The sequence below is a fragment of the Alexandromys fortis genome, unplaced genomic scaffold (assembly GCF_014885135.2).
Source record: "Alexandromys fortis isolate MF-2015 unplaced genomic scaffold, M_Fortis_MF-2015_v1.1 scaffold_9, whole genome shotgun sequence".
Classification (NCBI taxonomy): domain Eukaryota; kingdom Metazoa; phylum Chordata; class Mammalia; order Rodentia; family Cricetidae; genus Alexandromys; species Alexandromys fortis.
The window spans coordinates 11,715,060-11,728,021 of record NW_026067892.1 but is presented as its reverse complement, the minus strand read 5'-3'; the positions used below and the strand labels follow the sequence as shown (position 1 = coordinate 11,728,021).

The following is a 12,962-nucleotide window of genomic DNA, read 5'->3' as shown; positions in this document are numbered from 1 at the left end:
AACACTAGATCCCTTAGCCAGCAGGAAGGAGGGTGCTATCCCAAGACACAGACGTAGCAGGTGCCCTGGAAGTGTTTGGTTGAGATGTTGGTGTACTCCGAGGATGTTCTGATGTTTCTGAGATGAGCAAATGTCCTCTACCTCCTGCCCCCACCCTTCTCATTGCCTCCTCCCCATACCACTGAGAGCCTTTCTTTTGGCTTGAGGTCTATGGTAGTGGGCCCTATTAAAATGTAAGTGAAAAACCCTGTGTCTTGGAAGGTGTGTCCACATAGTCATTAGTGTTTCTAGTGTTCCCTATGAATTGTTTTTATCAGGTAGTCCAATCTGAAAGGATGCTATTCAGCCAGTTTGTATGTGTGCATTTGTGTGTGGGTGCACGCACCCACACACACACACACACACACACACACACACACACACACACACGAGGGTGCCTGTGTAGGTCAGAGGTTAACTTCCTGTGTCTTCCTTTTATCTCATTGGAATTCATCTCTCACTGCACTTGGAGTTCATGGATGGATAGGACTGACAACTAATGAGCTCTGGGGATCCTTCTGTCTCTATTCACCCCAACCCTGGGGCTTTGTATGCACCACCACTCTGATGGAATGTTTTTTTAAAGGTTTATTTATTTTTCATACAATATGCTGCTGGCGTGTATGCCTACATGTCAGAAAAGGGCACCAGATCTCCATTACAGATAGTTGTGAGCCACCATGCGGTTGCTGGGAATTGAACTCAGGTCCTCTGGAAGAGCAGCCAGTACTCTTAACCTGTGAGCCACCTCTACAGCCCTCTGATGGACTTTAAAGTGGTTTCAAACTTGAAAGGTCCTCATACCTGAACTTAAGACAATGCTCAGTGGCCCATGCCCAGGCTTGCCCAGCTGGAGGTCTTGGGAGAGTCAAAGGAGAGCGGAATTGGGACTCAAGGGCAGACTATCCTCTTCTTGTTTTTTCTCAGGCCTTGCGATGCCTGTGTAGGTCTGGGTGGATTTAACTCAGTTTTATATACGACCTCCCCCCCCCCCTAACATCTGAGTGGCCTTAGCTGTTTGGCCACATCTGCAGCATCTTTTCAAGAAGGGTTGTTTTCAAAGTCTCTTACTGGGTTACAGTCTGTAGTTTGGTGTCTTCCTTGCAAAAGTTCTGCCTAGTAGCCTCTAGGTATTGGTTTACAAAATGAACTGATCACCACTATCTGGGAAGGGGGTTGACTCTGCTGAAAAATATAGACTTGGGGCTAAGAGAGGACCTAAGATGTGTATTTGGATTGGAGTCAGGTCAGAGCTGGCTTGAGTTTTAGAAACCATTAGATGAAAATATTTTAGAAGCATACTAGTCAAGTGACTAGGCAGTACTGTTTAAAAGTTTACATCACAAGGGGCAGGGGAGATGGCTCAGAGGTTAACAGCACCGGCTGCTCTTCCAGAGGACCCAGGTTCAATTCCCAGCATCCACATGGCAGCTCACAACTATCTGTCCAGTTCTAGAGATTCTGACAGCCTCATGCAGACATAGATTCAGGCAAAACCCCAATGCACATTTCTTAGTTTGGGTTTCTATTGCTGTGAAGAGACACCATGACCACAGCAGCTCTTATAAAGGAAAACATTTATTGGGGTGGCTTACTGTTTTAGAGGTTTAGTTCATTATCATCATGGTGGGACATGATGGTGTGCAGACAGACGTGGTGCTGGAGAAGGAGCTGAGAGCTCTATGTTTTGGTCCACAGGAAACAGGAAGAGAACTGAGACACTCGGTGTGGCTTGAGCATATATGAGCCCTCAAAGCCCACCTCCACAGTGACGCATTTCCTCCAACAAGGCCACACCTACTCCAAAGCTATACCTCCTGGTAGGGCCACTCCCTGTGAGTTTATGGGGGCCAATTATATTCAAAGGACCAAAGCATATAAAATAAAAATAGATAAAAAATAAAGTTTACAGTATAGGGCATACAAAAAGCCCTGGGTTTGATTCCAACCACCAAATAAAACTGGATGGTGATGGTGGTGAACTCCTGTAATCTCCAGCAGTTGGTGGTAGAGGCAGGAGGATCAGAAGTTCAAGGTCATTTTTGGCTAAGTAGCAAAGTTTGAGACCAGCCTGGATTATAAGAGACATCTCAAAAAAAAAAAAAAAAAAAAAAAACCAACAACAACAATAAAAAAAACCAAACCAACCAAACAAACAAAAAACGCAGCAGGCAGCTGCCCCCAGAGGTTGACATTCTACCCTGAGAGCTGTGTGGGGCAGAGGCAGGGCCAGTCTGCAGTCTGCTCTTCTCAGTCAGGTATTCCCGAGAGCACTGATGCAGGAGGTTCTGGGACCACACTGTGGGAAATGCCCTGAAGGGTTGCATCTCTGCAACTTTGCCTTCAGGGCTGTGGTGCTGCAGGGGGAGAAGAGAAACCATTTCTCTCTGCCAGCCCATCAAGTTGGGACCTCTCTTCCTGTTTAACCAGAGAAGATAACTTTCTCATGGATATGTCTTTAGCTTCCACTATTCCAAGAAGTCTGGCTCTTTAGTCTCCTGCGCCTCAGGGAAAAGAGACTGACAATGTCATGTGACTTTTGTCTGTGGACTTGGTGATGTGGGGCAGGGACAAGCAAGGTTCCCTGGAGTAAAGCCTTGGAATCCTGGCAATAGCTTGGCCTCCTGGGACTGCGTTCTTTCTTAGCTGTCAGGCTGGCCTGAGAAGGTGCAGACGTCATGTGGGCTGGGAACTGTGTGCTCTTTCCTTTTGTTTGTGCTTGGCAGACTGAGCAAAGCAAAAGAGGGAGAAGAGAGACCACAGTTGGAGTTGTTGGGGAGATGTCTGAGCCATCCCAAGAGATGCACTCTGACTGCCGAGGAGAGCGACCCGGAAGTCACTTGTTGGAAATGTCTTTAACATTCTTTCCTTTTCACCATGGCCAACCAGAAGGAAAACATTCTCCCTCACAGTTCAGTCACACATAGACGTGTGACTTCAGCGACTTCCAGAAAGCAGCCGTGAGCCTTGTCAGGGCTGACATTTTCTATTTTGTCTAAAGCACACTGGCCGTAAAATGTGAGTGGTTAGCCACTTGGTAGCGGAGATCCCCTCGCTGTGACAGGGCCCAATCGCAAGACCATCAGGACATTGCTACGTTATTGCAAGACTTGAAATGTCCTCTCATTGAATTCACACTTGTTAAAATATATATACAACATACCATGTTTCCAAACAGCTATTTCTGAATACACCATCCTGATGGACTATTTCTCTCTTTTTGAGTCCATTTTTCAGTTAGTATCTAAAGTAACAGGTTTGCTTGTAGTATTAACTTTAGTGGGTTGTTCCCCACCCCTCCCCTCATTTCTCTGCCCCTCCCCTTTCCATGTCCACATCACGTGTTCTGTTCTTTTCCCCCGTTATGGACTTTTTCTAGTTTCCCAACCTCAGCCCTACTCTCTCCTGCATAAATACACATATATAAAACTTAGAAGCCAGGATCTACCTATGTAATGTTTGTTTTTCTGAGCCTAGGTTACCTTGATTAATATAATATTTTTGTTTTGAGGACCTAAGAGGGAGATCATAAAAAGGATTGGCCTTTAAACTCTCCATATGGTATAACAGTATTGTCAGAGAACACTGTGCCTGGGTCAGTTGGTCACTTAGTCTGAGTTAATGGTCTTCCAGAAATGGGGAGCCATGATTGTGGCTTCCTGTAGCAGAATCCAGTTTCATAACCAGGCCGGCATTGTCCCTTTATAGGACCCTCCTGGGCAAAGACAAAAATGAGATGCTGATTGGGGGGGGGTGATGGTGCCTAGTAAAGCAATGGAGAACTCTGCCTCGCTCAAGGAGCAGGGATGAACTCCAAGGCCGGTGAGGACATCAATTTCCACCGCTGGACCTATGGTCTTGAACTTGTGTGTCCTGAGCAGCAATTGGCGGTTGTTTAGGACATATTTCTGCTCTACTAATTTGGTCCAGCCTGATGGCCCAGAAGTCACCTGCTCTGGTGCTAAATTTCCATCCTTGGGCCATCGTGATTAGAGGGGGAAACGATCATTTCCAGAGGAGAAACTTCCAAGTCCTCAGGCAGCATGGCTGAACTCGGGGGCTGGGACGGGGGGCTGGAATTCTTAGAGGTGAGAAGTCTAGGTTTCTACATTGTGAGACTTTCTCTCTTTCACTCTCGGAAAACATTGTCATTCACATTGCAAAGCCTCCGTGAACTACCTTTGGATACTGATGATGGGACCGCGTGTAAAACTTGGGAACTGAGTTGCTATTTCTCATGAGATAAATAGAGTAGAGCTATTGGTAGTCAAAAACAGAAGAGAGCCAAGAAGCTTAGATTATTCCATTAAAATGAGCATTTTGTTAACTCGACCAACTTTATTTTATTGCCACAGGGAATGGAATATTCTCTTAGATAAAGAGGGCTCAAGTCTGTAGGTGGCCTTTGTATAATTCACTACAAAAGCCATGATTTAAAAAGAGGCTGTAAGAGAAGAGAACAGGAGCTTTCTTCAGTTAATTTCTCTACTAATTATACAGCGTTTCCAGTGATGAATATTTAAATATGTTATTTAATGGAGCATAAGCACTGTATTATATTTGTGCTTATGTATTTATTTGTTTTATTTTCGCCTACTCAACTACATTGAATGTCTCGGAACAGGATCCAGATCCTTTGAAAACCTTGTATCCTTTAGAAAAAAATGTTACATTGAGTATAGATATATCAAACGTGTCTGCATCAAGAACAGAAGTAGGGAAGAAGGGAGCCAGCACATGATAACTTCAATAGAAATTTGACGTTGCTATCACTTGTTTACCTCAGTGAACTGGACATTAAAATAAAGCACAGCGGTCTGTTCTTAACCTTAGAAAATGTAAGACACATTGGTCCAACTTTTCTCACTGCTGTGGCATGAACACCTCGACCGAAAACCACTTAACAAAGGGTTGATTTTGGCTCAGAATCTGAGGGACGGTCCATCGTAGTGGGTAAGGCGCCAGACGGGAGCTTGAGGAAGCGGATCACATCGCATCTTGTCTGGAAGCGGGAAGAGATGGATGTTGGTCCTCAGTTCACTTTCTCTCGGTCTCGGTCTCTAGCTCCTGCAATGGTGCTGCCCACAGTCAGGCTGGGTCTTTTCACATCAATTAACCTACTCTAGAAACTTCCGTCAAGTTGGCGATTACAGTTAGCCATCACAGAAGGTGAATTGAGCACCTGGGAAGCAGTCCATGTTAATTAATAGCCGTTAGTTCCGTTGTTTAAACTCCTCGGTTATTCTGCCGGGGGAGCAGAGTCATCCACAATGCTGCACTTGGGAGCCATGGTGGTGTCCCTAGAAGAAGAACTGTCAGTGTTTCTCTGAGTATAGTTACGGCTATAGCTGTTGCCTGCAATAAGAAACCAATTCAAAGGGTCTCAGATGCACAAAATACACCAGAACCAAAGGAGGAAGAGTAAACATTTATGCATTAAAATGAACATCGTTATAATGGTGTGTGTGTGTATCTGGCTGGGAAGGTTCCTGTTCAGTACTGGTACCTCCTGCTTTTGTCAGTGCGGGGTGGATGGGAATGGAAGATGGGAAAATGTTCCAGGGTGGGGCTGGGCGAGACAGGATGAATGGCTGGGAAGTGGAACAGAGACTCCCTCTTACTTAGGGACAACAACACTCTTACTGTAGGTCCCCTTGGGGAGTAGGGAACACTAGGGATTTTTTTTTTCTTTTTAATGTGGAAGAGCCAAGTCTTTTTCATCAGGTTAGTTAGGAAGTCTTGTGAAAAAGAGAAAGTCCAAGGCCAGTGGTTGCTGTTGTGGCATGGGGCACAGGACAGAGTGCCTGATGCAGAGGATTGTGGGATCGCTCTTGAGAGCAGTCCTCTTGGTGTCTGACGTCCTTCTGGGAGCATCTTGGTATTAGTGAGCTCTCACAGCTCCTTAGACCAGTGGTTCTCAACCACCCTTTCACAGGGGTTACCTAAGGCCATCTGCATATCACATGTTTACCCTACAATCCGTAACAGTAGCAAAATTAGTTACAAAGTAGCAAGCAACTAATTTTGATGGTTGGGGGTCACCAGGACATAAGGAGCTGTGTTAAAGGGTCGTAGCAGTAGGAAGATTGAGAAGCACTGATTTAGATGACGTCTAAGTCGCGCCGTGGAGGTGAAAAGTCAAAGCTGATTTGACGTTTTCAGCTCACATGCTTTGGCGGGCACATTGGTGTTGTATCGTGGCCTGGCAGACATCAGAAACCGGAGCCGGGTGTTTGTGGTTCTGTGTCCTTCGGGGAGACAGTGGTGAGGATCACCGTGTTACGTGATTTTCCATGCTAATCTTGACACGACTCTAGATTACTGCCGCGTCTACCGTGGTAGACCTTTGTGTCTGACGCGCTGTTCTCCCTTGTCGTCTCAGGTGTGAGGACGGCACGGTCTCTTTACATGAAGACGAGGACGACTGCTCTGGGCTCAGGTATGACCCGCCCTTCGTTCTGATTTGTGACAACAAGTGACCCTCTGGGTCTGGAGTCTCTTTTCGGAACCCAAACATCTTTTCTTCGAAGTGTGCTTCTGAGCCGAGTATTGTGGTGTGAGTTCCAGACCCTTGAACAGAAAACGTATCCCTTACATTTGACAATGCGCCCTCATCCCTAGTAACTAAACATGTATTGACTGTCTTGGACCCCGTTATGGAGGGTTCTGGATTTTGATCTGGATGAGGAACAAATGCTACTGGAAAGGATGCTGTGGCTTCCTTTCCCAGGCAGGCACTTGAGTAGATGCATACCGCCCCATTTCACTCTGCTACAGGCTGTAGAATTCATTGGAATGGGCTAAGTTCCCAGCCCTGGCTTGCCTCTAATGTCTAAAGCCATTGGTGACATGTAAAAAAGTGTGATTGTTAACAGCTGGGTCACCAGCACTGTCTCCCGCCCCCCAGCTTCTTACACTTACTTTTTGTTGGATATACCACCTGAGACTCAACTGGCAGATCACCAATCCTGGTGGCTTCTGCTCACCTCTACCCCCACCTTCTCAACAGCTTAGTGAGTTCAGTCATCATCTGCAGGAAGGTGTGTTGCGTGGTGGGGTCTGGTGGGGGACCTTCCCTCCCTGGACTTCCCTCTCTGGCTTTATGTGTCTGAGCAGCTGGGGACTGTTGCTTCCTATTGTACCCTTACCACAGTGCTTTCTTGGGTGCAGGGGGCAAAAATGCCCAGGAAGTAGCTGCTTCTGGTGAATTGCCAGAGAGTAAGGTTGGTGATATTGACCATGCAAACCTTAGAGTCTCCGGCAAAGAATCCAGTTCATACCCTCATTTCGTTATGGCTACGATTGCCTATTTGCTAGCTCTATGGAAAGTAAAATGCCTAGAGATTTAAGCGGGGCAGATGGTTTCAGGGGAGAACATTAGCCTTTGGGCATGTTATATGGAACTTGGGCCATCCCTGCCAGAACTGAGTAGGGTGTGTGAGTGTGAGACTGGGAATTGAACCTAGGACCTTGACTAGGCAAGGCATTAACCGTACCACTAAGCCATATCCCTAGCTCCCTCTTCCTTTCTTTTGCTTTTTGTTAGGAGACAGAGCTCACTAAATTCCCAGGATGGACTTCAGCTTCTGAAGTTGCTGGGATGGCAGGCCTGTGTCACTCAGCAGTAACTCATCCCTGGGGGAACCCCCACATTTGGGATCTTGTTCTACGTTGCATTCAAGGCATTGCTCAAAGGCCCGGCTAGGGAAAACGCATCACTGGACTTAAAACTCATCTGGATGGCTTGCCTCCTCTCCAAACGGAGCCATGTTGCAAACTCTCTTTGCCAATGGCTAGGAAGCATCATGGCTGGAACCAAGAACTGGGTCCCAGAGACTGAGATCTGTCCGATGATTCTGGGAGTGTTTGAGTTGGTCTGCCTGCTAGGTGGGCTACTTAGAACCATAGCACTTTCCAATCTTGACCTGGAAATTTGGGATCTCAAGTACCTAGGCTGAAGGTCTCACGTTGTTATTGTGGGAGGGAAGAAGGATACACAGAGAAAGCCGGGAGTCTTCAAGTGAAGACTTAGATGCCCGGGAAGGGAGAGTGACAGGATGCATAGGGCTGTACTCAGTTGGCCCGAGGCCCTGGGTTCAATTCCTGGTACCGTGTAAATCACGCCTGGTAGTACCTATCTGTAACCCTAGCCTGTGGTGGGTGCAGGAGGGAAGATAGGATACAAAGTTCAAGGTCACCTTTGAATAATAGTGAGTTCAAGGCCAGTCTGAGATACAGGAGACCCTAACTTAAAAATTAAAAATAGAGAGAAACGAGAATGACATTCACATTTCTTGAGTTCTTAGGCTTATAAAATTTGCCCTTGCCTGGGTTCCCTCTGACTACAGCGTGGCGAATCTCATCAGCTCTTTTTATTACAGGTTTACCTGTGTTGGGTCTGTTCTAAGTTGGGTCTTTTCTTCTTGCAGAGATGAAAACAATAAAGAGAACTACCCACAGGTGGGGGCTCGAATAGACGAGCTTGCTCCGCCCTTGCACGAGGCCCAGCATGCGGAACAGACCCTGCTGCTGGATGGAGTGTTGAGACCCAGCATGGGTAACTTCAAGTCCCGGAAACCCAAGTCTATCCTCAGAGCTGAGAGTGGCCGGAACCACGGAGAAAGCCAGGTACGACTCCACTATCGGGTCTTGGTTGTGGGAAGGCCTCCCGGGTTCGATGAGCAGAGTGGGCTCCTTGCTGTACCTTCAACCAGCGTGTATGTGTCCTGAGATATGGTGACATTTGACCTAGGGGTCAAACCCAGGACTTCATGTATGCTAGGCAAGCATCCTACTAACTGAACTTCCTCCGACCCTTGCCCCAGCTCCAAACTGGCATTTTGTTGGGGTTGTTTTGTTTTTCGAGACAAGATTTCTCTGTGTAACATTCCTAGCTGTACTGGAACTAGCTCTGGCTGGTCTGGAACTCACAGAGGTCCGCCTGCCTCTGATTCCCGAGTACTGGGATTAAAGGTGTGCACTATTACCGCCCAGCCCCAAACTGCTTGCTTTTTTTGTTTTTTATTTTTATTTTTTTATGATTTTTTCAAGACAGGGTTTCTCTGTGTAGCTTTTGATTTGGATCCTGTCCTGGAGCTCACTCTGTAGACGAGGCTGGTCTTGACCTCACAGAGATCCGCCTGCCTCTGATTCTCGCCTACTGGGATGAAAGGCGTGCGCCACCACCACCCAGCCCCAAACTGGCGTTATTAAGCATGAGATTTTTATTGAAAGTTGCCTTATGTTCTTTGGAGAGGGCTTGGCGTTCATGCAAGATGATGTAGCCTTTGTGCAGACTTGGGGTCCATTCACGAAAATTAGGAACCTCAGTTTGATCTCAAGCTTTTCTCCTTCGGCTAAAACAGAGTGGCTTTGGATGCACAGCTATGCACGTTATGTTGTGTTGTATTTGGATGTAGTATTTGGTTTTCTAAAGTCAATAACTATTAAGATGGGTGATGAATGAATAAAGCATCTTTCCTAGTACTTGCTAATAAGTTTATATGCCTATAAATGTGTTTTTTCTTTTGGAGACACGTTTCCTATGTAGCTCGGGCTAGCCTCAAACTCACTACCTTCCCACCTCAGCCCCCCGAGTGCTGGATGACAGACAGGTCACCACCACTCTCGGTTGGTATTTTAAAAGCTTAACTTTTTTTCTTTTTCTCTAGAAATACAGTAAAGAAAATAATCCTCTAATCAAAAAGTCCCCGATAAATTATGTCCTTAGAAGATACTAAATAAGTGTGACCTTTCACAATCCTACTAGGAAGTCCCTTTCTGACTCCAGAGTTGCATTTGGGATATGGTAAACATAACCTTTGGAACATGGTCGTTCTGTGTTAGTTGGGTTTGCTATCACTTTGTCACCTGAAAAGTAAAGCAGGAGGCTCAAGGTGTGCTGGGTTAATTACATCTTGCTGTCGGGTCCAGTTTGCAAACTGATATGGGGTCATCTTCTGTTAGAACAGCCTTGGCTGGGTAGCTTACTTGACTTGGTTTCTTGTGCCTTTGCAGTTTTAGACTGTCGGGCGTTGTGACCTCTGGTTAGGCCCTTTGTTTTCCTGTGAGGTGCAAATACCTGTTGCATTGCGAAGCTGAGAGATTATTCCCCTAAGCTCAGACTTTCCTTGTGGAGAGAGGCAGGCACATGAAATAGCCCTCGTTTCTGACAGGCTCGAGGTTCTAAATCCATGGCAGCATCTCCCTGTGAAGAAGGCTGAGCTGGGGATGCAGATTTTGAACTGACTAGTCCTAGGTGATGGGGTGGGGAAGGGATGGAGTGGGGAGGAGGGGGCCATCTGATCTGACATCTTCTTGGGTCACCCTTGAGGCTTCATGTTGGCCAAGCCACTCCTCCTCCATGCCTTCCTTCTTGCTGTTCTCTAGTGTGGCCTCAAAGAAAAGTCACTGTCATCACTTGTAATGAGGTGGCAATGGGCCATGTAATTCCCGGCCTGTGGCTGATTATAAGGAAGGTTACAGGAGTGGATGAGCCAACAGAGGCTCTCCTCAGAAGGCTGCACTGCAGTCCTGGTTGGAAGGTAGGCTTCCCAGGAGAAGTTAAATGCCCTGTTCTCTTTCACCGAGCTTCATTCGCTGATACAACATTGCAGGCAGGGTGTTGGTTGCATAATAGATTTTTCCCAGTCATACATCCTGGTTAAGGGAAGACAGTTTATTATTGAACATATACAGATAGGCCCATTGTGGTGAAAAATTATTTATGTGGCGTGAACTGATGAATGTGGGCAGGGTTGGGCATGGGCTGGGGGCAGAGGGTCAGAGTCTGAGGCATCATTTTTAAATGTTTCTTATCGGTTCATATAAACACTGTGTGCTATATTGTTAGGGTGTTAAAGGTCGGTAAAATTGACATAGGAAGTCTATCTTTTCAGAAAATAGAAAATCAAAATGCTAATTGAATAACTATGAGAAAATCTCCCTGATCAGCCCACTGGGTCTTTATTTCTTGTTCCTTCTAGTAGTCAGGGTTGGCTATGTCATGGAGCCATCAGCTTTTTGCTTGAAGTTTTAAAAACCCTGCCGTGGTCCACTGATGTCACCAGGGGTCTGTCACCCTCGCTCTGTCCGTCTTTGAAGTGTCAAGTGCTTGAACTATCTCGTTCTTCACCACGGCGTGCTTGAGATCGTTCTTGGTCAAAGATACAAACTGGCTAAGTTCAACCTTAAGCCAACTCTGGGAGACCATCAACTGTCTGTAGACGACAGAAACTGGAGGAGCTGTGACAAACTGACCCCCAATAATTTTGAAACCTCAAAGTCTGCGGACCCATTATGCCAGCAATGCGAACAAGATACTATGTCCTCAAAAACGGAAAGAGTGCCTTGAAGGATGATAATGAAGGCTATTGTCATGGAGCTAGGCAGCACAGCTTCTAATTTTTTTTTTATAAAAATGGATGGACATAGTTCTTACACAGGGCAAAAAAATACCTTAATCTACAACCTGATTCTAGAAAACCATACTAAGGATATCAGTGAAACAACACACTAGGCGGAAATAGGTCTGTATTTTTTATTAAGCTCCATAGGCCATCTGCCTTGCTTTTAGCTAGAATATAATTGGGAAAGAATCCATTATGCAACTAGCATTTTGTCTGTGTTGTTACATTTGAGAATGAAGTTCACTGAATCAGATAGAACAGGCCACTTAGTCCTTCAGGGACCATGACTTCTGATGTAATATGAGCTACAGTACAACCCCACCCTCCATCTGAAAACCAGTGGCTTAGTTGACTTAGATTCAAATGAAAAAGGCTACACAGGTTTACACGGTATCTGTGATTATCGCTGATCACACTTGGCCTTGGCTGTCCCGTGTAATGCCCTATCATGGCTTGGATAAATGTAGACAGAGCTATCTCACAAGGGTTTGGGTTGCAAGGCAAAAGTGACAGCCACGAGTTTTACCTTACGCTGCGGCGGAGAGTTCTGTGTGTAAGACTATGGGTTCTTTGGAAGGGGGCTGGATCTGAGTGAACATCCTTTCGCAACTGCAAATCCTGCCTGATGTTTCTGGCCTCAGAAAAGCCACTGAGTTCTAACTGCTTGTTGATGGGATTTTCATTGCCCCAAAGCACCCATGAACACCTACAGGAGTTAGCTTTTTTAAATTGAAAAGCGTTGTTCTGGAAGCTGAAGCGCCTCCCCCGTAGGCCTGTGGTTGCTGCGGGTTCAGAGTTTTCTGTACGTGAAGTTGGAGTGCACAGCTCTAAAGTTGCTCGGCAGTTGGATCCTAATCAGAGTGTTGGACTTGGGGGAAGTGAGGCCCCTCACAATAGTGGACAGTGTGGCTTAATCCCCACTTTCCTTGCCTTTCTCTCAATAACCTTCATTTTCAGATGTAGCAGGTCCTTTGATGGGTCATGTTCATATGTTACTTTGAGCATCCTTCTCTCTTGACCTTGGCCACAGGCATGAGAAGGAAGTGGAGAAAGAGGATCTGGAGGTCATCTTTGTGTATGAAAGTTTCAGATTTGCCTCCTATTTAAATGATTCAAGAGGGGAGGGATTGGGTATATTAACTGATAGAAGACCAAGAACCGTGGAGAGAGTGGAGGACTGTCCTCTAAGAAGCTGAAGCGTTTGAGATGAGAATGTCTATTTGAGCCACAGTTTTCCTTTGCGTTTGCTTATCCCTTTCTCTCCTAGACAAGTTCTGTGGGGAAAAACATGACTTGGACAAGGTCCCCTGAAGGAGTGGTCGCCCTGAAAAGCCAAGTTTTAGAGTAACAGTTAGTAAAATTCCTTGATACAGTTAAAGTCAAAACAAGATGTGCCCCTCTCTGCTCATCCTAAACCCTGATCCGGCTGGAACCCAGGACCAGCATGTTCCTGTTTAGAGTATCTAATCAGAGAGCAAACATTTCTTCTCAAGGAGGGGCGCTGACTCAATGCAT

The 12,962-nt window shown here is 46.1% G+C and overlaps 1 protein-coding gene across 10 annotated transcripts in view; it reads left to right on the top strand.

Annotated features, from left to right (window-relative positions):
- Positions 1-12,962, top strand: part of Fam13c (family with sequence similarity 13 member C) — a 183,339-nt gene that overhangs the window by 91,539 nt on the left and 78,838 nt on the right. For all 10 annotated transcript variants that reach the window (XM_050140337.1, XM_050140371.1, XM_050140355.1 and 7 more), the window contains 2 exons: positions 6,422-6,478; positions 8,469-8,667. In XM_050140337.1, the coding sequence (XP_049996294.1) occupies positions 8,593-8,667 (75 nt within the window). In that variant the 5' untranslated portion in view covers positions 6,422-6,478; positions 8,469-8,592. The remainder of the gene's footprint in view (positions 1-6,421; positions 6,479-8,468; positions 8,668-12,962) is intronic.